The sequence below is a fragment of the Octopus sinensis genome, linkage group LG17 (assembly GCF_006345805.1).
Source record: "Octopus sinensis linkage group LG17, ASM634580v1, whole genome shotgun sequence".
In the NCBI taxonomy this organism is placed as follows: Eukaryota; Metazoa; Mollusca; class Cephalopoda; order Octopoda; family Octopodidae; genus Octopus; species Octopus sinensis.
This window is the reverse complement of record NC_043013.1, coordinates 4,579,136-4,604,451: the sequence shown is the minus strand read 5'-3', so window position 1 is coordinate 4,604,451 and position 25,316 is coordinate 4,579,136. Positions and strand designations below refer to the sequence as shown.

Below are 25,316 nucleotides of genomic sequence, written 5' to 3'. Positions count from 1 at the left end.
CAAATGACTGAAACAAGTAAAAGAGTATTGTGTCGTGGTTAATATGCGTGGAAATTATATTCAGGTAATTAATCCACAAGTAGGATTTGGGCAAAAACAGGATTAAAAAATACCAAAAACAAACGAATAAATCAATAAAAGAAAAGAATGAAACAACCAGAAGGAACAAAGTACATTTCTTTTAATTATCTATCATTGAAATTATAGTTTTCTTTAAACCTTAAATTTAAAGTTGAAATACCATTAACCCTTTAGCATTTAAACCGGCCACATCCGGCCAAAAGTATTCTGCCTGTTTTATGTTCAAACTGGCCAGATCTGGTCTCTCACACCAGCCCTACAATATCGTTTTAAAAATTAACAGCTACCTCATCAAAATCTCATAGCTACAAGATAATGCATGATTAGTTCAAAACAATTTGGATAAAAAAGGATTAATTTTGGCAGAATAATGCAAACACTAAAGGGTTAAAAATTACAACATTTATTCATGTCACTGTTAGATAGCAGTAGACAAGTTTAAGTATTTTATTTGTTTAAGTATTATATTTGCATATTTTCAAAGTGTTTTTGACTCTCTGGAGTTAGAAGAAAACAAGCCCTATTTTGGATTGATTTTCATTAGAGGATAGTTTAAAGTATTTTCTTTCCTATATTCAGTTCTCTTTAATTTCATTTGTCAGTAAAAGTTTTCAGCAATTTCCTACAATAACAAAATAACAAAAAAAGAAGTAAATTACCAAAATATCTCATTTTAAGTCAATATGTTCAGTTTTAGTAGATACAGTATCCATAATTTCCTGGGAATCCCATAGTTTAGTATTTGGAACTGTTCAAAATAATGTGCAAAATAGAAAAAACTATGTCCAATTTATTTGTACATACATGGGTGAGTGAGCGTATGAAAGTACATGGATAGAGGCAAGTATGTGTCTTTGGATATGTCTGGCTTTCAGACTGGGCATTATGGGTAACTTCCAAAAGCTCTAGGCCTGGCAGTGCGACTAGGTGGCATGACAGTTAACATTGCCAATTATAGATATGTGCAGAGTGATGAAACCATGGCAGCTATTTCAAATACTCATTGTCTGCAGGATGGATCCATACTCTCTTTTACTTTTTACTCTTTACTCTTTTACTCTTTTACCAACAACCACAAAAGCAATAGCAACGAAAATAGCAGCAGCAGTAATAATACCTATTTCTTTATTGCCCACAAGGGGCTAAACATAGAGGGGACAAACAAGGACAGACATAGGTATTAAGTCAATTACATCGATCCCAGTGCGGAACTGGTATTTAATTTATCGACCCCGAAAGGATGAAAGGTAAAGTCGACCTCGGCGGAATTTGAACTCACAACGTAACGGCAGACGAAATACTGCTAAGCATTTCGCCCGGCCTGCTAACGTTTCTGCTACCAGCGCAAACAACACAATAAGAAAAAAGAAACAACAATAAGCACAATAACAAGAAGAGGCAAACCAACAATAGTAACATCAATATCAGGAACGATAACTTCAATCAAGGCAACAGCTAGAGACCTACCAATAGCAGCTGCAGTAGAGTGGGAAACAAAGTCGATCTCGATGGGATTTGAACTCAGAACTTATCGATCCACAATTTGCACTGCTTCTGCCAGCTATATCGCTCAAACCAAACCATAATAATCCTTTCTACTGTAGCTACAAAGTCTGAAAATTTGAGGGAGGGGGATAGTCGATTAGATCGACCCTAATATTCAACTGGTACTTATTTTATCGACCCCGAAATGATAAAGGACAAAGTCGACCTCGGCGGAATTTGAACTCAGAATGTGAAGACGGACGAAATGCCGCTAAGCATTTCACCCGGTGTGCTAACGATTTGCCCAGCTCGCTGCCTTACAAAGTAAGCCATAATAATGGTTTCAAATTTTAGCACATGACCAACAATTGTAGGGGGGGGGGTTCAGTGGTGCTTATTTTATCGACCCCAAAAGGGAAGAAAAACCGCTAAACATGTTGTCCAACGCGCTAACGACAAATCAAACGATAAAAAAGAAAAAGAAAAAAAAAGACTTATATTAAAGATAAAAATGTTAGAGTGATTAGTTAAAATAAGAAAGAAAGTTTACCTTTTTGATGTTAATTATTGCAGTCTTGGACATTACGGGCATAATCACAAAGTTTCCGGCTTCTACTGAAAAGCATATTTCGGGGGCAAACAAACCTGACTGGGCTGCCATTGAAACATCGGTAGAAAGCACCGCAATCTGATGGGTCTCGGATGTAATCATCCATTTGTCGACATATCACCTCTGAATTGAAAATAATTTTCATCTTACATGTTATACTTCAAATATGAAATTAAAAAAAAAAAACAGGAATGTTTGTGTGAAAAGTTTTACAAATGTTAAACATCAAATTATTTCTTTGTGAATCGAGATATATTGCGCATTAGTAAAATATTTTATTCATGAATTGTATTTTTATTTCCTCACAAAGAGTTATAATTCTAAGTGAAAAATGATAACTTTAGGTAGATTTTGATAGAAAATAGCTTTCTGCTTAGTTACATAACTGGTGGAAGCACTCCGTCGGTTACGGCGACGAGGGTTCCGGTTGATCCGATCAACGGAACAGCCTGCTCGTGGAATTAACGTGTAAGTGGCTGAGCACTCCACAGACACGTGTACCCTTAACGTAGTTCTCGGGGATATTCAGCGTGACACAGAGAGTGACAAGGCCGGCCCTTTGAAATACAGGTACAACAGAAACAGGAAGTAAGAGTGAGAGAAAGTTGTGGTGAAAGAGTACAGCAAGGATCACCACCATCCCTGCCGGAGCCTCATGGAGCTTTAGTTGTTTTCGCTCAATAAACACTCACAACGCCCGGTCTGGGAATCGAAACCGCGATCCTATGACCGCGAGTCCGCTGCCCTAACCACTGGGCCATTGCGCCTCCACAGTTACATAACTACATGCATTATATCGCTGTTGCTTAAAATATCTGTATTCTCGTTTACAATTTAGATTTCCCATTTGAAACATTTGATATCTTGAAATCAAAAATTTAAAAAAAGTTGAAATAATTAATTATAAACTCCAATTTAGTTCATGAATATGTAATCAGGTACTGTTTAGGTGATTGCTCTCGGAATCAATTCCTTGATGTCCACTAGAACGCTTAGGTTGTCTCTCAATCCATCTTCTATTTCATAATAAGGTCACATCTCAGATTCTTCACAATTATCTCCCATTCGGAAACAGAGAAACGTCAGCAACGAAGACTTTTTCCTTCAGATTCTTTCTCTTCTGCTTACTATAATCGTTTGGAATCTTACGTTTGTGCTAGTGCAGACATATGCGATTATGTCCTTGTTTGTATGTATTAGGTTGTCCGGAAAGTTCGTGCCGATTTTTAAAGGAAAGGAAAAGGTCAATAAATACTTGCCATTACATTTTTAATCAACCAAATATGAACCATTTTTGTTGCACAATGCGTCACCATCTTTCCTTTAACTTGAAAATACCATAAGTCTTCCAAATAAATTGCACTTCATCTGTGAGGCTCTGATGAAACTGTAAGATGTTACTCAGGCACTCAACTATGAGTCCAACCGCAGAAACAGCTGTAAGCTAATGAAGTTCATAAGATAATCGTTTATTCCTTTGTCATTTCCTTTTTGTTACACACATGCGCACGCGCGTGTGTATGTGTGTGTATGTATTATTTTCCCACATTCTACTGTTTAGGTTTCTAGCTCTTGTGACACAAGTCTGTGTTTGTGCTGACATTAATTTCATTAAATTCCAAATGACATCTTTTAACGATGCTGAATCCAGCAATAGAAATGGTAAGAAATAATTCTTGCCTTAGTACATCATTTTCTGCTGTCACCTCAGTACACCAAGTATCACAGTGATGTCACTAAACAACCATGAGGACAAGTCATGAAACTTGAAGCAATATAGAAAAAACCCCAGCTACCTTGGCAACGACAATCCTATTAAATGCTCAAGATATCAGTCCATATATCCATGCGTAAAAATGGAAAATTCTGACTCTTTGAATCTGGATTGCCGAACAATCCAATACATTTCTTCATTCTAACTGAGCACTAACTCAGCAACTTTTCCTTAGATACTGAAATGAAAGGTTTTTCTCATGTTTTCTCACAGACCAGCGTCCTGGCTTTTAAATACATCTAACGAAAGGCACTGATTCCGAAAGATCGGTTGGAGATACATGGCGTGTTATATAAATCGGCCAAAATATTGTAACTCTGGAGCACGAAACTATTTGTAGCACTTTGGTAAACTCTCTCTCTCTCTCTCTCTCTCTCTCTCTCTCTCACCATACCGACATCTAACTGTTCAAAGAAGACTTTAACTAGTAGCGACTTCTCTTGAAAATGGACAAAAAAGTACCCGCCGAAAAAGGGTTTAAGTCCCAAGAATATTCATGCTGACATGGTTGCTACATTAGAGGGTGACGCTCCAGCTTTATCGAAAGTGTAAAAATGGGCAGCTGAGGTTAGGAGCGGAAGGGAGAGTTTTGAAGATGACCCGAGGCCTGGACATCTTGCATCTGCGACTACCGAGGAAAACATTGATCGTGTTCACCACATGGTGATGGATGACAGGCAATTGACTATAAATCAAATAGCCAGTGATGTTGGAAGTGATGTTTGTTTATTTCTCTCCCATTAATGCCACCCCCTGTACAAAATTAATCAGCGTATCCAATCTCAGCAAAATCTGAAGAAAAGTGTTAAGGTTATGTCATAAAATAGAATCCATGTGAGCATTTACATGAAAATATTCCATTGACTTTTAAATTCCAATGCATTTTATGAATAATCGATGTTTCATATGTCGAAGTGCTTAATTTTACTCATGGGTCAATTTTCTTCAAAATCAGTTCATTATTTTATTGTGAGTGAATTTTGACGATTCCTGCCTTTCACCAGTTTAATTTTAATTCCTACTACACGACTCCGACCACAAAGTTTACCTAAATGCTAAATTTTATCAAAATTGGATGAATTCTGTAAAAGCTACAGCATAAAATATTAATCCTATGGGTAATTGCATACAAAAAGCCTATTGATTTCTTAAAATCTCCCGCTCACGTGCAGTTATCGATTTTTTGTTAACTTTTCATGCTGGGATCAGCTAATGGACATGAGCTGTAATCACGTGTAAAATTTCTACAAAATCGATAAGAATGTCTCTAAGGAAATGCTTATTTGCATTTGTGCCCTTTTCAAGCCCTTTTGAATTAAATAACAATCTTTATCGTCTCCCTCACCAGAAAATTTACCTACATCTCAGACTAAAAAAGTTATGGCCACAAATAAAATGCAAATGGGTATTTTGCACGCAAAAAGCCTATTGATTTTATAAAACCACTGCTAAGCCGTAATTATCGATTTTTTGTCAACACCATGTACTGACATCAACTCACTGCCATGAGCCTCGCTCACCGATCGATTTTCATCAAAATCGGACAAAACATACAAAAAGCTACAGGAAAAATAACATCGTTATGGGATTTTCCATTAAAACGCCCGATGGAGCTCACAAAATCGATACAAACTGAGCATTATCAAGTTTTCGAAAAATTCCGGCCTTATTTGAACTTTAGGGCATGTGATCTACCTATGTACCAAAAATCATTAAAATCGGTTGGATGAACCCCAAACACACACACACAGACAGACACCATTACATATTTATGTATATATATATATATATATATATATATATATATATATATACACATGTATGTGTGTGTGTGTGTGTCTGTGCGTGCCTGTGTGTGTGCCCGCGCACGTATATACATTTCGTGGCACTCAGTCGGTTACGATGACGAGGGTTCCTGTTGATCCGATCAACGGAACAGCCTGCTCGTGAAATTAACATGCAAGTGGCTGAGGACTCCACAGACACGTGTACTCTTAACGTAGTTCTCGGGAGATTCAGTGAGACACTTGAAATACAGGTACAACAGAAACAGTTAGAGAAAGCTGTGGTGAAAGAGTGCAGCAGGGTTCGCCACCACTCTCTGCCGGAGCCTCGAAACTGCGATCCTACGACTGCGAGTCCGCTGCCCTAACCACTGGGCTATTGCGCCTCCACTATACACATTTACTCTTAAATATAGAGCCTCAGTTTGAGTGCTGGAACGAGGATGACTTAACATTTAAATAAAAGGTAATGGAATGAAGTATTTTAGTATTACTCTATAATAGTAGTTTCTGGCTCAGATACAACGTCATTATTGTGGCGAATATTTCTGCCGGGGTCGACTTTGCCTTTCATCATTTCGAAGTCGATAAATTAAGTACAAGTTGAGCACTGGCTGGGGCGGGGTGGGGGTGGGGTTGACTTAACCCCCTCCCACCAAATATCAGGCCTTGTGCCTATAGTAGAAAAGATTATTGTGGCAAATAGTTTTTTTTGTATTATGCTTATAGTTTTAACGAGCTGCAGTCTTAGTTCAAATTTCACCATTTCTTTAAATATTCTGATATCAAGAAGTAATTTATTAAATTTAGTCGGAAAGTTTCTATTTGAAATAAAGTGGCCATGGTTATTGAAGAAAATATTAGAAGGATAATTTCCGACTCACGTGCATCAGTGGATGAGGCTCCCATTAGCAGAAATAACAATATTAAAAGATTGGCAATCTTCGCAATCATTCTGGAAAAAAAAAAATAATGATTTTTATTTACACAGAGCTGGAACATTTACGCTGATTATTTCTCACATTTATGTATACACAAATACCCGCGTATATAAACATATGCACACAATTTTTTTATAACTCTTTCCCCTCTTTATTACAAATATTGATTAGTACATCCAACCTAACTTGGGTGTGTTGTTTATAACGTCTTAGACTTCTGTAAACACCTCGAAAAATCATTTCTTGTAGCCGACAAATGCTAAAGAACATCGAAATTCTATTAACGCTCGACAAAATTCCATCAGTACACCGGAGGATGACACTGCATGATTTCACTGCATCATGGATCATTAGCTGAATGCCAGACAGAAAATCAGTCAAACCGATATAGACTGATACTAGCCGAACAGCTAGTGGTGTCGCGGAACGCTAGTGCGCAGTGTATAAATTAAATTTTAGCGACAGAAGCAGCCTGTCAGAATATAGCGCGCCAGCTTTCCACGACACCACTGGCTGTTTGCTAACCTTATACAAAAATACTATAATTATAAGCATAATTATAATTAGGGTTCAGCAAATTGCTTCACCACATACCGAAATTTAGAAATAGCAGTTAAATACTATTTCTCTACCATAAGGTTACCGATAAAGATTCTTTTTACACACCGAAGTACTTGGTAAAATTATTAATTATTAATTATTAATTATTAATTAATTAATTTTACCCTTTATTATTATTGAAAATATAATTCACTCCCTGATAGTAAACTGCAGTTTCTGCGGGATTACTCGTAACATACATGGGTGATTGGGGAAGAATGCGAGTTCTCACTCGGCTGTATAAATTCGGAAGTGCTGGTTTTTGGATATTAGCCATTCGATGTCGCTTGGCCGAATGCGTATTTAATTATTAGTACTCTCAAATTTACAATTGAAATACTACACAGAAGACGGAAATAAGTGAGTAAAAAAAAAAAAATTTACATCTCTTTAATCCAGAAACGCGTATGTGGTTGATCAAAGCCAGGTGGATTCGATATTTTTTTATCTTTACCTACGTGAATTGAAAGTATTGCTATCTGGGAGATATCTTATGGTAGAGGAATAGTATTTAACTAGTATTTCTAAATTTCGGTATGTGGTGAAGCAATTTGCTGAACCCTAATTATAATTATGCTTATAATTATTGAATTTTTGTGTGTATATATATATATATATATATATATATATATATATATCAATTATCATATACTTGCGTACTTACGAATGCATGTGCGTATGTGGTTGTGTATGTATCTGAGTGTCGAACAAAAATTATTTGTGTTATGTTACTCAAGTGAACCTTGGTATGATAAATGCAATTCGATAACATAAAATCCTCTGAAGCACTGTTCCACTATGGTTGCAGTTCAATCATTGAAACCTCTAAACGAATTAAAGGGAAAAAAGTACAAACACACACATACACAAACACAACATATTAGTTCTTAATATATAATATTAGATCTTACCTCAATTTGGATTCTTCTGCTCAGTAAATGTGAATGTTATTTTGAAAAGTTGAAATGCTTAGGTATAAATTTGCCGTCATTTTTATAACCTCATCTCTTTTAATCTGTCGAAAAGCTCAGTGGCTTCCACGAGTCATATGTTCCTGTGGTACTACAATGTTTAAAGAGTGAACTTGAAAAAGAAATGTAAATACCGACACGGAATGCATACCAGTTCTGTTTTCCTTTATTATGTAAATTACTTTGCATTGCTTTTAATGTTTAAAAGAAGTCAAATCTAATCTATATGTACACTTGATCCAAAGAAATTTTACCTTTGTGACAATCGCCGGTTATTTCTACTTATAATTAAACGTTTCATTTAAATGAAACTTCCGTTAATACAAGTTGGTACTACTTGGTGTCTTTATGACAGGTGATGACTGCTTTTGATGAGACAGACAGACAGACATTTAAAATCAGTTCTCAAATAATTATTATAAAGGTCAAACAGGAGATCTAAAGTATCGAAAAGCTTAACACATATTTCGAAATTAATCAAATTGTCCTTATTATGATATGAATAAGACGGTTAAGTAAATATAAAAATAAATGGATAGAATATATAAAAAAGATACAAATACACGCATACACAGATGTATATGTATGTATGTATATATGTATGTATGTATGTATGTATGTATGTATGCATGCATGCATGCATGCATGCATGTATGTATGCATGTATGTAAGTATGTATGTATGTATGTAAGTATGTATGTATGTATGTATGTATGTATGTATGTATGTATGTGTGTATGTGAGTGTATATCTCTCTCTCTCTCTATATATATATATACGTAGTCTGATCAATAAGTATCCGGACTGTTGCCTTAGTAACGACGCTAAAGCACGCAGCGTGAAGCCGCATGGCACACATTGACCTTGAACTCTGCTGTGCATGTGCACTAAGTTTTAACTTTCTAGCTTACTTTCGCTCTTTACAGCAGTACTTAGAAGGAAGGTGTGTAGCGTGTGATCGTCACATTGACCGAAAGTTGAGCAGAGAATCTGCATCAAAATTTTGCCAAAAGCTTGGCGATACCTGCTCAAAGTTTGCAAAAAATGTTCATCGTTCCCGACACAACCACAGAGATTTTGTGCAACTGAAACCCGAATGCTTTTTGGTCAGCTGAAAGCAGTTTTGGCACAAACCTGGCGGGACGTGTCTCATACCCAAATCTTCAGTGCTAATGGGCTGAACCGTAACTAATCTGCACATTCTCTTATAACTCATGGATGGTGATTCAACGATTTCTCCTCACAGCTGCGCGCACATCTGCGATGTTTTTCTCAGTTCTGCTGGTTGTGGGCCCTCCCAGAACTTTCGTTAATATCGACATATTTCAGCGATCTCGGAAACGTCTGAACCACTCGTACACTTGTGTGCGGCTCATACACTCCTCTCCATACACTTTTTGCAACTTTGGGTTGGCCTCTGAGCAGGCATCATCATGACAAATTTCTCTATTATTGTCAATGCGACTATCATACGCTACATACCTCCCTTCCAAGCACTGCTGTAAACAGCGGAAGTGACCTAGAACGTTAACAATTAGTACGTATGCACAACAGAGTTGAAAGTCAGTCTTTGCCAAGCGGCTTCAATCTGCGTGCTTTAGCTTCGTTGCTATATATCTATATATATAAAATTCTTTGTCTGTGTGTCTGTCTGTTCCCTATGCATTCTCAAACGAAAATCTCGACCAAATCAAGAACGAGATGTAAACAGTAACCGCTCGACAATGTAAAGTATAATAGCCATCTCAATATGGCTAACCACAAAGTGGGGTGTTACTGTAGCTTCTGAGATTTAATAATGCTTACAGACAGTTTTTCGAAATCAGTGGCAGAAGTCACTAGAAAGACTCTTATATATTTGCAAACAGGCTTTTTCTTTCATCGTGATCCAGTGATTACCGCCCATTGATAAGAGGCAATAACCCCGAAACCGCGGTCCGGTGCGTATCACTTAGGCTTACGAGAAAGGGATGGCCTCCCTTTGCAAATACCATAAGGGCACAGATAGTGTGCCTAAAGCCAGCTGGAGACGATGATCTCCTGGGGCTAAAAAGCTACAGTAACACCCACCTTTGTGGTTAGCCATATTGAGATGGCTATTATACTTTACATTGTTATATTATTGTTTCACTTTTATTATTTCACTTTTGATGCTAAACCTATAATACTGTTTCATTTTTATGCTTTTACTTTTAATTCTAATGTAATAAGAGCATCCTAATGTGAATTTTCCGACTTTACGACCATGTCAGTGTAAACCACCAAAGAAAAGATGTACTCTCTCCAGAAACAAGTATAAAGCGAAGAGGGTTGTAGAAAACCAAAGGCGAGAATCTCAAGACAGAAGGGAGATGAGACTTTCTCAAGATCAGCAAACGCATGCTGCAGCATTTCAAACAACGTTTTAATGATTAGATAGAGGTCCAATAGGACAACTCCCTGAAACAGACTACGTACAAATTCGTTCTTCATATATAGCGGGATAGTTGAACATGGATTTATGCCGGCGTTCAAAGTTCAAGGGCAAATCTATCACCTCATTGCTTCCGTTACATACAAACGAACAACCACTGTTCCTCTAAATTTACCCCATGAGTGAAATAGGACAACAAACTCGAAGGAGGTGTTAAATCTTCAGATGATGGGTCGTGTTAGACGCAGCGCCGATCAATGGACAGTATATCCACTGACAGCTTTTCGGTACGTTCAAAAATCACATAGCCCTCACCCCAATTCTCCAAGACAAGTTAGGGTCTGGAATACTTCAAACGGACGCATGACATGTTGCGTGGTAGAATTAGGCCATTATTTACTCCACAAATGTTTTGTTGTCAATGCTGCACTTTCCTGTAACACCTGTTTCAACACAACTAATATATATACAAGCAATGCCATTTTAATCCTGAGCAACGCCGGATATCTCTGCTAGTGTGTGTGTGTGTGTGTGTGTGTGTGTGTGTGTGTGTGTGTGTGTGTGTATGTGTGTGTGTTTGTGTGTGTATATATATTAGGTCATCAAGTATGAAATTTGTAGAAAAGAAAGGTTGCTAATTACGGAGATGTACTTGCATAGCAAGTGATTTGATCTGAGATCGTGTGCTGAAACGAAAGCAATTGCGGCGTGGAAGGTGTTTGTAAGTCATTTAAGAAACACACAAAAGCCGTTCGATTCACTTCAACATTTCAGTTTAATTTGTCAAAATATTTTCGTCGCTTTAAGACCGCGACCTGTTCACTGACAAAAATCCGTGCTGCATCTGAGAAAGTAACAGTTAGTTTGTTTTATATATATATATATATATATATATATATATACGTATGTATGTGTGTATGTATGTATGCACGCATGTATGCATGCATACATGTATGTATGTATGTATGTATGTACGTACGTACGCATGTGTGTATGTATGTATGTATGTGATAGAAAAAAGTAAACTGATTATTAAATGTAGTTATATAAAGAACTAGCTTACGGTGACCCGCTCTACGCGCGGGTAAGAGTGTGGTTGTTACTTTCTGTTGCTTCCTTTCTGTTGTTTATCACTACATTCTCCCTCTTTGTTTCTCTCTCACTTTCCCACTCACTTACTCTTCCTTTCTCTCTCGCTTTCTCTTACTCTCTATCTCTCTCTATCTATTTCTCTTCCATTTATAAACAACAAAAGATCTTGAGTAAGTTGAGAAATAAAATATTTGGAAAGATCAATCATAAATATCAGGCAGTGACAACGGAAAGGTCTGCTTCAAGGCAGACAGCAAAATACTAACATTTAAAAGGGACAGACGAACTTGCGAGCTGAATAAAAAAAAAAAATATTGGAAACCAAAGTTTGAAAGGATAGAATCTGAGGATAGTAGAGTCACCATGGCTGGCATTTCTTAATGACGGACAGTAACATAGTGGCAGTTTAACGGCTGGCGTAAAATTTTGAACTTGATGTAAAAGAAAATTCCTAAACACCAAGTTTTGAAATTATTCTTTCTCACGATAGTAGACTCACCATGGCAGGCATTCAAAACTTCTTTGACCTTGATGTTCATATGTAGTGGTTTAATAAATTATGTGATTGGGTACTATCTCGTAGTTGATTATTGATTAAGGTGTGTTTCTCCATTTTCTTATTTTGTATATATATATATATAATATATATATATATATATATATTTAATGTTGAATGATGGCTATCTTGTTCTATTTTGATTTAATACATGCTTGAGTTTGTGTGTGTGTGTGTGTGTGTGTGTGTGTGTGTGTATAGGCGCAGACGTGGCTGTGTGGTGAGAAGCTTGCTTCCCAACCAAACGCTTATGGTTTCAGTTCCACTGCGTGACAGCTTGGTTAACTGTCTTCTACTCTAGGCTCAGGTCGACCAAAGTCTTGTGAGTGAATTTGGTAGACGGAAACTGAAAGAAGCCCGTCGTGAATATATGTATGAATACCTATGTGTATATCTATGTGTGTGTGTCTTTGTGTATGTAATAGTCCCCCCATCACCACTTGAGAATCGGTGTTGGTGTGCTCATGTTCCCGTAACATAGCGGTTCGGCAAAAGGGACCGATAGAATAAGTGCTGGGCTTTGAAAAATAAATCCTGGGGTGGGGGTCGATGTGTTTGACTAAAATCCTTCAAGACGGTGCTCCAGAATGACCGTAGCCAAATGACTGAAATAGGTAAAAGAATAAAAAAAGATATACATATGTATAACATTTCTTCATCAACTTAAGAGTTCCTTTAACCATGATCCACATCAAATTATCCAGTGGGAATCGACGACTGTCTTTGGAGAAATCATTGTTCTCGTTCAAACAATGTTTGTTAAATGATCGTTATGGACGTTTCATAAAGTTCGCTTGGCCGTTTATCCTGGCTGTGAAGGTGAGTAGAGAATATACAATAGAAAAAATCCTTTCTACAATAGGCTCAAGGCCTGAAATTTTTAGTGGAGAGGTCGAGTTGATTAAATCGTTTTCAATGTTAAACTGCTACTTAATTTATCGACCCCGAAGTGATGAAAGGCAGAGTCGACCTCAGTGATATTTGAACTCAGAACGGGAAGAGCCGGAATAAATTCCGCGCAGCATTTTGTCTGGTGCGGTAAAGATTCTGCCTTTCAATAGAAAATAATAATGCAGAGAACGTCAAAGTAGTTTGAACTCGTAATAAAATATTGTTTCTATAAGAAATTGTATGTCGGGCGAAAACCGCAGAGACTTGCCAGGGAATAGTATGTATATATTTAATGAGATACCCATATCTGCATGACTGAAACAGCTGTAAGATAACATTTCTATGCTGAATCAATGTATATTTCATTATGAAAAACAAGCGCAGAGATGTTTTTAAGTTTGAAATTCGTTAATATCGGTCTGTTTGGATTTTACGAGGGACGTTCAATAAGTAATGCCTCTGACCTACTTGCAGTTGTTTGATCTAACTGAAATTTTGCATGTGCAATCATTTATATCTCTATAGAGTAAGTGGCAAATTACAGCTCTGAATTAATTGTGGTTTCTGATTTACAGGTGTTTGAACCGAGTCAAGTGTGAAATGGAGCCTGTTGAGTGTCGAGCAGTGATCCGGTTTTTGTATTTGAAAGGACGCACACCACGGGAGACTTTTGATGAAATGAAAGTAACTTATGGTGATGATGCCCCATCATATGACCTTGTAAAACGCTGGCATCGTGAATTCAGACATGGTCTTTCACTATGAATGTAATGCTCGTTTTGAAAAATTAACCGTAGTTTTCTATTAATCGAATGAAAGCATCTGAAGATGTAATTTGGAGAAACCCTCAACTCTGAATGCACATAATAAAAGTGAAAAGATTTCATGCTTATAAGAAAATTTGGAAGAAAAAAAGCAAGTATTGTGGCAATGTAGAAAACAAAATACTAGAACAAAACAGTTGAATATTTTATGTACATATTTTATTCGTGATCACCATAGAGATCAAAACAATTAGGAAGTGTTTGTTTTATATTTAAAATGATTAAGAAAAACAGTTTGTTCAGAAAATAGCGGCATCTGTATGGAAAAGCAACATGGTTTCATTTCCATGTATTGCTGTTGAGATAAGTTTCTAAGTTTCCTTTTTGATTATTCTGAAAGAAACAAATAAAATATAGTATTAACTCCGTTCTCAAATTGGTTAAATATATTTTATATCAAATATTAATTCGAAACTATTTTGTATAATCATTTTTTTCTACAATATAATACAGTTTTTCAAAAGAAAAAAAACAGGACGACTATACTACTTTAACAATAAAAATTGATGTTAAATAATCTGGGTGTTAACATTGCTATAATGTACTATAGGACAAATCTATATATTTTTTTCGGCCAACACTATGTGTTACCATGGTTGCAAACAATCCGTTTGTAGAAAACTGTGTGCAGACATTTTGACATTTTTTGAAATGTTCAGTATTCTACTGGCAAAGACCTCAAAACAAGTCGAATTGTATTTACAGCTGCTCTCCATTTTACAGTCCACACACATATTGTATAAATGAAATGTTTACAATCGTCCTAGTATACAGTGTTGGTTAAAAAGCCGATAGATATGATAGTACATTATTACAATTAATATTGACTCAGCTAGATCTTTTGTCTACGTTGATTTTCTTTTGTTTAGCCGATTCTGAAAGCGAAGTTATTTCTAACCGGATTTGAAATTAGAACAAAATCAAAAATGTTAATTAGCACACAATTAACCAATGGCCTAGTGGTTAGGGCAGCGGACTTGCGGTCGGAGGATCGCGGTTTCGATTCCCAGACCGGGCGTTGTGTGTGTTTATTGAGCGAAAAAAACACCTAAAAGCTCCACGAGGCTCCGGCAGGAGATGGTGATCCCTGCTGTACTCTTTCACCACTCTAAAAGGCGGTGCTCCAGCATGGCCGCAGTCAAATGACTGAAACAAGTACAAAAAAAAAAAAACACAAACATTTCTGTCAACATGATACTGTAAACTGCGAACAAATTAACTGTAAACTAATTCTATAATATAGTAATTTTTAACATAGGTACAAGGCCTCATTTTGGAACAGTAATGTCTTAAGGCGAGGACACAGCTAAAGGTTGTCTGTGTGTTCTGCGGGTCTAAGGACCCATTGCTAATCTACGTATGCTTTGGTTGTGCACGTGGGGGATGCTTGTGCATTGCTTTATCCTGAAGCTTATAATACTGTAATACAACCCTGATTTAGGGATGGGTACAGTTAGTTATATTGACGTCACTACTCTACTAGCTTCGAATGGGCAGGGTAACTACAATGAGATTGATATATAGAACATAGATAGGTCTAACTATGGACCTTCAAGGGAATAGTTACGTCTATTGAGTTAGCTTAGTTAACCAACGGTCTATCGTTGTAAATATTGTAAGCTTATATAATTAATCACTAACTAATAGATGGGGATTTTGAAAGTAATATTGTAAAACGTTGTGTGATGTAATAAATACAATTTAACCACAAAATGATTTTGAAGCAAAATATCTAAATATATAAACTATATTACCGTCATTTCTTTTGGAAGTCAGTGCTTCAGCGAAAGTATTAGAGGCAGCTCTTTTGCTGACACTGCGTCCAAACCTTAATTAAAAGAGAAGATATTTTTACATTAACATAGTCATCGAAGTTACAAATACAAAATAGATTTTCTATTTCACAATTGTTGTTTAGGCAGAATCATTTTACATGAATATCTGGTCAATATTAATTATTAAATTTTGTATAAAATACGAATGAAAAATAGGCTGGAAAAAATAGTGAAGACAGCTGTAATATTTTAGCGCTTCGCTGCAAGAATAACGCCACCTCAATAAGTGAAGCGATATTGACTCTGCGATGTGGAGGCGCAATGGCCCAGTGGTTAGGGCAGCGGACTCGCGGTCATAGAATCGCGGTTTCGATTCCCAGACCGGGCGTTGTGAGTGTTTATTGAGCGAAAACACCTAAAAGCTCCACGAGGCTCCGGCAGGGGTTGGTGGTGATCCCTGCTGTACTCTTTCACCACAACTTTCTCTCACTCTTACTTCCTGTTTCTGTTGTACCTGTATTTCAAAGGGCCGGCCTTGTCACTCTCTGTATCACGCTGAATATCCCCGAGAACTACGTTAAGGGTGCACGTGTCTGTGGAGTGCTCAGCCACTTACACTTTAATTTAACCGGAACCCTCGTCGTCGTAACCGACGGAGTGCTTCCAAATTGACTATGCGATAATGAAATAATACTGATTTGCTGGAATTTTAAAGGATTTGGGGTTATATTTTAAGGAATTCGACAACTGGGCGATAGTATAACAGGTGTATCTTAGATTGAATGGATTGGATAATCACAACTGGAACGTCTGTATGGGCTAATCTGGAGCTAAACAAAAGCAATTATCCGTCTCAATACATTCCAATGGCCAAATCGGGTGATCTTTGGCCAGGATAATTGTCATCCATTTCGCTAGCTCTCATCTGTTTGTCCTGTTATGCCAGTTGCCCTGAAACATTTGAGTTACTTAATGAGGTTTCAGTAATTATTTAACTTCAATTAGCTAGATGTTACCACAATCATTATATTTACGTTCAAAATATCAGAGATAATATTAGTAATGAGATATAGTCAAAGATGGATATTATTTTAAGTTTATAAATTCAATATACTGGCTTCTTAATATTAGGTACAAAGGCTCCGTAATTTCGATGGGGGTGGTGATGGTGGTGATCATATGTAACACTCATGACTTTCACAAAAACTTTAGCGTGATTATGTAAAGTATAGAAGCCATCTTATCATGGCTAACCACATTGGGGAGGGGGTGTTACTGTAGCTTTATAGCCCCAAGAGATCTTCGTATCTAGCTGGCTTTAGACACAATATCTGTGTCCTTGGAGTATTTGCAAAGGGAGGCTATCCCTTCCTCGCAAGCCTGAGTGATACGCTCGAACTAGTTTCGGGATTGTTGTCCCTCGTCAACGGGCGGTAACCACGAGGTAGCGATGAAAGAGAAGGCTCCTTTGCAAATAGATATAAGTTTTTCTAATGGCGTCTGCCACTGATGCCGAAAAACGAACAGTAAGCATAATTAAATCTCAGAATGAGATTGAAACAGTAATCGCTCGATAATGTAAAGTATAGAATCCATCTTATCATGGCTAACCACAATGGGGAGGGGGTGTTACTTCCACTAAAAGCTGTAATGTAAACTCACAACAAACAGACTCTTCTTAATGCGAGAATACATTTTTGCTCCTGAGCGCTCTCAGTACTGGCAAAGCTGAACAGCTTTTCCAAGAAACTTGTATACAAGTTTAAAACTCGCAACCACTGTACATGTCTAAACATTTCATTTGTATAAAACTCTCAACTATTGTAATTGTGATACTTGAATTTTTGTTTCGAAGAAAATATTAACAATGAAATAGTAACGTTTTACCTGGGTCGACCAACAATGGCATAGTATTCATTGAGGGCTTTAAGATACTTTCTAAGCTCTTCGGGACTTCTGAATTCAGAGGGACGGTTGGGAGGTGCAAGCATACTTTCCTGGCAGGAAACCTGCATAGCAAACATAATCCCAACAACTAGAAGAGTGATGATGATTTTCTGCATATTTATTGATTTGTTGAAATCTGTAAATGGAAAATGAAAAAAAAAAATTAGCATTAGATAGAAATTTAATTATATTCAATTTTATTGATTTCTGTATGCGTGTAACAACGCAAAATTTTGAAAAATGAGGATCCTGTTGCGGTATAAATGCTCATGATAGTAAGAACATGTTGCTTTCAACATTCCTAATTGCTACGAGATAAAATTAATAAGCATCATTCACTTATCACAGAGAATGACCAATTCCCAAATGTTTGCATTCCAATAGTAAATCTTCCTTAAATAATCTAAGGATTCAATTTCCAATGCTATTTTCTGAAGGATTTATTATATTGTAGTTTTATTTAATGATATTTTCTTAATATATTTACAATATGAAAATACCCATTTGTATAATATATATTCATCTAAGAAAACTTAACTAATCACCTTTTTACTCTTTCATTGAAAATATTGATTTTAAGTTCCATATCGCATTTTGTGAACAATGTCGTTGGTTAGAGATTTTTTAAAGGGTCCATTGCTTATTCGTTATATTATCACAGAAACACTGATATCGTGCCCCATGTGCAACTCTGAACTCAGGGATATTGTTATAAAAAACAGCTTGGATTTATTCCAAAGGAAATTTACTGTATGAACCAATCTCGTTTCTTGCAAAGTTGGACTTGTGCAAGTATGGATGCAACTATAGCCATATGTAGTCAAGAGGTTGGCTTTGAAGCCACGTAGTCTGGGCTCTATTTGAGGTTACTTTTTGGTTTGAAAACACCGTTTTCGGGTTTTCGTACAGTTTTTCGACAAATTCCAATCACAGAACGCTAGTTACATACGACGGAAGCAACTTTTCCAAGGTACCGAACAGTTGGATCGAACTTAAATTACATGTTCGGGAAGCCAGTCTCTTAGTTACATAGTTGCTTCTGAGTTTATACCTGCAGAAATTGATCTTTGCGAGAGAGTAAACCCAGTTTGATTTAAAGTATACTTTAGAATACATTTACAGTCTCTGCGGTCACATGCAACAGATGCTTATTCCGAAAGAGATGCAGAAAAAAGTGCAACCAGCCAAACTGATCCTTCTTTTCTGCTCTTAAAGAAACTATGTAAAAGAGATGGTTATTCACAATTTGAATTTAGTTTATTTACGAACGTAGTGTCGGCCAAAAACGCAGATTTCTTATAAGGTACGTTACAACATCAAAACATTGTGTAACGCATCAATAATTTGTTTATGAAATAAATTCCAGTGCATAACGAAAAATGTATTTATTCGCCAAAATTCGAAAGATAGAGGCACAAAACTAAGTATTGTTTGTCAACCCACATACTTTGTGAGCGCTATTGTTTCTAAAAGATCTAATATCTCTAAAACCAACACGTTCTTATTTAAGCCAATTAAAGCAATATTCATTATAAATTTATAAGAAATTTTGCACCGGTTTCCAGAACGCGTTGAAATTCACTTGTTCTGGTTTTCGGTTGGAAGTTGTAGGCTGTGAGATATTTGCCAATAAGATTATGAAAATAGTCAAACTCATTTTGTTATCTTATTTCGGTATTATATTTCTTTTTTTTTTATCATTTAATGCAGTATTTCCATTATTATTTAATATCATTTAGACTTGTTAGTATATTTGAAAGTTTAAGAATTAAGTAAGATATTTGCATGTCATTTTGCTTTCGCATTATTCGATTAGTTGAATGCTCCCCAAAGTTTGTAAAATAACTGCTTTCCAAATAAGAAAGAATATGTAAATTATAAATTTATAATACATGAAGTCAAGAAGTTCATACTTAGCGCAAGATCATTATTAACATAGCTCCAATCGTAAATCTAGACGCACTGTACCTCTATTCTGCGACATTTGCCTAATGTTATACAAATAATTCGGAAAGCTTGTCAATTTTGATGTTGAGAAAATCAATCCATTCTGAATGCTTCTCATTAACTCTCGATGCCACTCATTAGGCAGTTAAACTCGGTTCTTGTCATAGAAATAAATTAAAAAAGATGTAAACTTTAAAGATGCAAATTAATAAACTCATTCAACAGTATAAAAATATGAAATAGAAATAGTAATGTGAAATAGAATTCGGGATGAAACGATCCCAAATAGAGGTGAATGTTGTATATTGTCAATATTGTAAATTTGCAGTCCAAAATATTATCAGCATATTGTTACGTTTTCATTTACTTCTTTATTTGATTGGGTTAGTCTAAGAAATCGATCCCAGGTCATATTTTAAGTCAAGCAGTTACAATATCTTTCGAAACCATACTCACCAATAAATTCTTTGTTCTTCACCCGCTTCGTCTACCTTTTGAGTTGTTATCTATCATTTAGCTACTGTAAGGCGGCGAGCTGGCAGAATCGTTAGCGTACTGGGCAAAATACTTTGCGGCATTTCGTCCGTATTTAAGTTGTTAGTTTAAATTCCGCCGAGGTCCATTTTGCCTATGCCCCCTCTCGGGATCGATAAAATAAGTACCAGTTGAGTACTGGGATCGATGTAATCAGTTTAACCCCTCCTCCAAAATTGATGGCATTGTTCCAAAATTTGGATCCAATGTTACTTAGCTACTGTACATATTTATAGAATATAAATATGTGTGTATATATATATATATATATATATTTTATATATATATATATATATATATATATATATATACATATATATATATACAAATATATGTATATATATATGTGTGTGTATATTTCTCTGTATGTATGTATATATATATATGTATGTATATACATATATATAAACTCATATATATATTTTATATACGCATTTTTGTGCGTATATATGTGTGTGTGTGTGTGGGAGAGAGAGAGAGAGAGAGAGAGAGAGAGATCTAAGAGACCAAAAATTCAAAGACGAGTCAGCTCTAGCTATAAACTCAATGTAAACTTAATGCTTTAATGATTTAAGGCGGCGAGCAGGCAGAACCGTTAGCACGTCGGGTAGAATGCTTAACGGCGTTTCGGCCGTTGTTTAATGGTTAGAGTGTTGCACTCATGATCGTGACATCGCGGTTTCAATTCCCAGACTGTTCATTTCACATCATTTCATGTTGCACCGGTCTATTCAACTGGTAAAAATGGCTGATCTGGCGACGGACCGGCGCCCCATCTACGGAGCGGGGAAGGAATATATACGTCACTGAATCTGGGGAACTGGCCTTATAAGCATATGGCTTGGTAAGGACCTTTGATTCCTTTGATATATTATGAATGTGTATGTATGTGCGCTTGCTTGCTTGCATATGTGTGTGCGTGTGTGTGTGTGCGTGTGTGTGTATTCATACACATAGGAAAGGATGCTGAAAAGTTCTTGGTTCTAAGAGTGTTGCGAAGGGCCTGGTTGGAGGCCCAACCTTCCGAGTTCTTTTACAGGGCTTAGAAAAACTGAAGGACCACAGGAATAATTGTGAGAATCTAAGAGGGGAATATTTTTAGGAGTGGCTGTGTAGTAAGTAGCTTGCTTACCAACCACATGGTTCCAGGTTCAGTCCCACTGCGTGGCACCTTGGGCAAGTGTCTTCTACTATAGCCTCGGGCCGACCAAAGCCTTGTGAGTGGATTGGTAGACGGAAACTGAAAGAAGCCCGTCGTGTATATATATATGTATGTGCGTGTTTGTGTGTCTGTGTTTGTCCCCCCCCCCCAACATCGCTTGACAACCGATGCTGGTGTGTATACGTCCCCGTAACATAGCGGTTCGGCAAAAAGAGACCGATAGAATAAGTACTAGGCTTACAAAGGATAAGTCCTGGGGTCGAGTTGCTCGACTAAAGGCGGTGCTCCAGCATGGCCGCAGTCAAATGACTGAAACAAGTAAAAGAGTAAAAGAGAGTAACTGATCCTCCTGTATTTTGTTTTACCAAAAGCCAGGAACGTTCCAGCCCCACCCCTCCTACACACACACACGCAAATATATATATATATATATATTATATATATATATATATATATATAAACACACGTACGTGACTCCGATCTAAAGACGCATGTAAGCATGCATATACCCAGATACAAACATTGCTATGCATATTCAGTTATATACATACAAACATAGAGTATACATATACATAAAAATACTGGGAGGCCTAGAGATATAACTTTAAAATTGCACGAGTGCGAATGTATGTGTATGAGTGTATATGCGTGCATGAGTGTATACACACACAAAGTCAATATAAATATATATATATACATTCATTTACCCTTTATGTATGTGTATGTGTTTGTGTGCGCATTTTTGCTCACGTGCACATGTTTTGCGTGTATGAATTTATGTATATGCATATATATATATATATATATATATATATATATATATATATATATATATATATATATACCGGAGAGTAAGCTCATAAAAGTGAAACAAGGTGGAAAAAAGAGTACTCAAATACCAGAGGCAGAATAATATGCTTCATTTAAAAGCAGCAGAAATTTAACAAAAGCTGTTACTCGGAGTTTCACGTTCCCGTTCGTCGGACAGTTTTGTTAATATATATATAGTTCGTATTTGTATTTGGTTTGCAAGATTCTTGATGTGTATTCGTGTGTTGAAAGAAATATTATTGAACCTTTGGATGGGCATAATAATAAACACACGCACTGGTTCGATCCTTTATTGTTATTGTAGCTAATGGGTTAGTTACTTCGCTAACAAATTTATCGATCAGCCGTTTTTTACAAGTAACAATAAAGGACCAAACTAGTGCGTATATATATATCTATATATATATATATATATATATATATATATAATATATATATATATATATATATATACATATATATGTACATATATATATATAAAATTAAATACAAAACCGAAAAGCTACTAATGGTTTCATGATTTGATACTTGAAGAGGCATATTTATAAAATACCTCATGTACCTTAAAGCAACAAACTACATATATTATATACGTAGATGTGGCACCCAGCTTTTGAGGGAATCTTAAACCCTGCAATTAGGTGGTTTTACGTTTATGCAGAGGCTGCTGGCAGAAACGTTAGCACGCCGGGCGAAATAGGTAGCCGTATTTCGTCTGTCGTTACGTTCTGAGTTCAAATTCCGCCGAGGTCGACTTTGCCTTTCATCCTTTCGGGGTTGATTAAATAAAGTACCAGTTACGCACTGGGGTCGATGTAATCAACTTAATCCCTTTGTCTGTCCTTGTTTGTCCCCTCTGTGTTTAGCCCCTTGTGGGTAGTAAAGAAATATATATATATGCATTCAGTATACAACATATATACATATGTATACACGCATACCATACGAACCTGCATATAAAAGTATCTCTGTGTTCGTGTGTGTTTGTGTGTGTGTGTGTGTGTGTGTGTGTGTGTGTGTGTGTGTGTGTGTGCGTGTGTGTTTTGAGAATGATGCTATATGATGTGTGTTTATCATATATATAGCTTGTTGGTGTTGTGCTAATGTCAGGTTGCCGTAACCAGAGTTATATCAGCTCCCTAACCCAATGCTATCTGGACTTGTTTCCGTGCATTTTGTTTCAACGGTATGAAGGACTACATCTAATGTATCCTTTTTAAAGACAGATTTGGCTTGCTTTTGAGGGAATTTTAGGCCCTACAATTAGGAGGTTGTGTGTCCATGTAGAGGCTCTCTGGGTGATTTGGAATTACTTGATTCCACTAGAATGTTGCTTATGGCTTGAGCATGTATGGATATTTAGGAATAGGTATAGACGAAAAGTATATGAGATTATGCTGCAACAATAACTGAAGATACACATTTCAAAACAAAACAAAATTCCTAAAACGAAAGAAAAACAAGGAATTGGCTTACCCAACTTGCTACAAACGGAATGGTTTCTGTCAGGCCTCGAAATGATGCTTTCTCTCTCAAGTATTTCGTATTTATAGTAAATATCTTCATACAACCTGTCAGATCCATCTGACTCCATGGGACATTTAATATTCTTCTTCGTAAGGAATATTCATCTGTCATACGTTTAGAGATGTTCATACTTTCCATGACAAATGGGTCAGTAAATCATTGTAATTATCTTTAGAATTCTATTGAATGTCTACTACATCTGGTTCTGTCATTATCACCCTGCTGTGATCAGTTTAAATTTCTGATAATAAGCAAATCCACAATAGCAAATATCTGACACAAAAGGGCAACTGGAGATTGTTCTGCAGCCAGTGTGCATAATAACATGGTCTATTCGCAAAGGCATGTCCATAAATATATGAATACGATTTAATGGATATACACATGGATGTGTATGTGTAACTGTATGCACTAGAGATATATAGTTACATATGTTTCCTTCTGAGTTGGTAATTAAAATCTTAATGTTATTTATATGTATTTTGCAAGTAAGTTAAATATAAACAAAAAGTGGATACCATAAAAACGAATATGCATATGTTATATTGTACGAATGTCGTGTATCTGCTGATGCAATTCAGGATACTTTGGAAAGAAGGATACAAAGTTAAGTAAAGTAAGAATAAGCTCTGCGATGTACAAGTTCGCTTCGCAACAACTGGTGTCAATAGGATTTTGTAGACTAGATCTGTAGAGATTATGTTACATACATACATACATACATACATATACATACATACACATACAAACATACATACATACATACATATACATACATACATACATACATACATACATACATACATACATACATACATACATACATATACATACATACATACATACACATACATACATACATACATACACACACACACATACATACATACATACATACACACACATAATACATACATATACATACATATACATACATACATACATACATACACGTGTGTGTGTATGTATATGTATATATTCATATACAGACATATACGTGTATGTGTGTGTGTGTGTATGAGAAGGCTAAGTCAAGCCACATGGTCGCGAGTTTCATCCCAGTGCGCAGCACCTTGGGCAAGTACCTCCTATTATAGCCCCAGGTCGACCAAAGCCTTGTGAGTAGATTTGGTGGTCCAACTGAAAGAAATCCAATTTAGCGGTTCGGCAAAGAACCGAAAAAATAAGGATCAGACTTAAAAATAAATACCGGGGGCGATTTGATCGACTAAACCATTCAGGGCGATACATCAACCTCAGTTCAATTATATATGAAGTATATAATTATATATATATATATATATATAGGCGCAGGAGTGGGTGTGTGGTAAGTAGCTTGTTTACCAGCCACATGGTTCCGGGTTCAGTCCCACTGCGTGGCACCTTGGGCAAGTGTCTTTTACTATAGCGTCGGGCTGACCAAAGCCTTGTGAGTGGATTTGGTAGACGGAAACTGAAAGAAGCCCGTCGTATATATGTATATATATATATATATATATATATATATATATGCGTGTGTGTGTTTGTGTGTCTGTGTTTGTCCCCCTATCATTGCTTGACAACCGATGCTG

The 25,316-nt window shown here is 36.4% G+C and overlaps 1 protein-coding gene and 1 long non-coding RNA gene across 2 annotated transcripts; both read right to left on the bottom strand.

Annotated features, from left to right (window-relative positions):
- Window positions 1-468: 468 nt before the first annotated feature.
- On the bottom strand, window positions 469-8,314 carry LOC118766681. The gene is made up of 4 exons (XR_005002603.1): window positions 8,187-8,314; window positions 6,619-6,689; window positions 2,117-2,299; window positions 469-703 (listed from the first exon to the last, which is right to left on the bottom strand). It is a non-coding gene; the product is annotated as an uncharacterized LOC118766681 (long non-coding RNA).
- Window positions 8,315-14,162: 5,848 nt separating this feature from the next.
- Window positions 14,163-23,838, bottom strand: LOC115221105. The gene is made up of 4 exons (XM_029791319.2): window positions 23,695-23,838; window positions 17,685-17,880; window positions 15,777-15,850; window positions 14,163-14,355 (listed from the first exon to the last, which is right to left on the bottom strand). The coding sequence occupies exons 1-4, from the start codon at window positions 23,810-23,812 to the stop codon at window positions 14,351-14,353; spliced, it is 393 nt and encodes a 130-aa protein (XP_029647179.2). The 5' UTR covers window positions 23,813-23,838; the 3' UTR covers window positions 14,163-14,350.
- Between the last annotated feature and the right edge of the window lie 1,478 nt (window positions 23,839-25,316).

What these genes read in the sequence shown, in the direction of transcription:
- LOC115221105 (XM_029791319.2), bottom strand. Translation starts at nt 23,812, where the DNA reads ATGGAGTCAGATGGATCTGACAGGTTGTATGAAGATATTTACTATAAA. An exon ending in TTCCGTTTGTAGCAAGTTGG is followed by an intron (nt 17,881 to 23,694) that starts GTAAGCCAATTC and finishes TTCCATTTACAG; the next exon opens with ATTTCAACAAATCAATAAAT. An exon ending in GCCATTGTTGGTCGACCCAG is followed by an intron (nt 15,851 to 17,684) that starts GTAAAACGTTAC and finishes CTTTTAATTAAG; the next exon opens with GTTTGGACGCAGTGTCAGCA.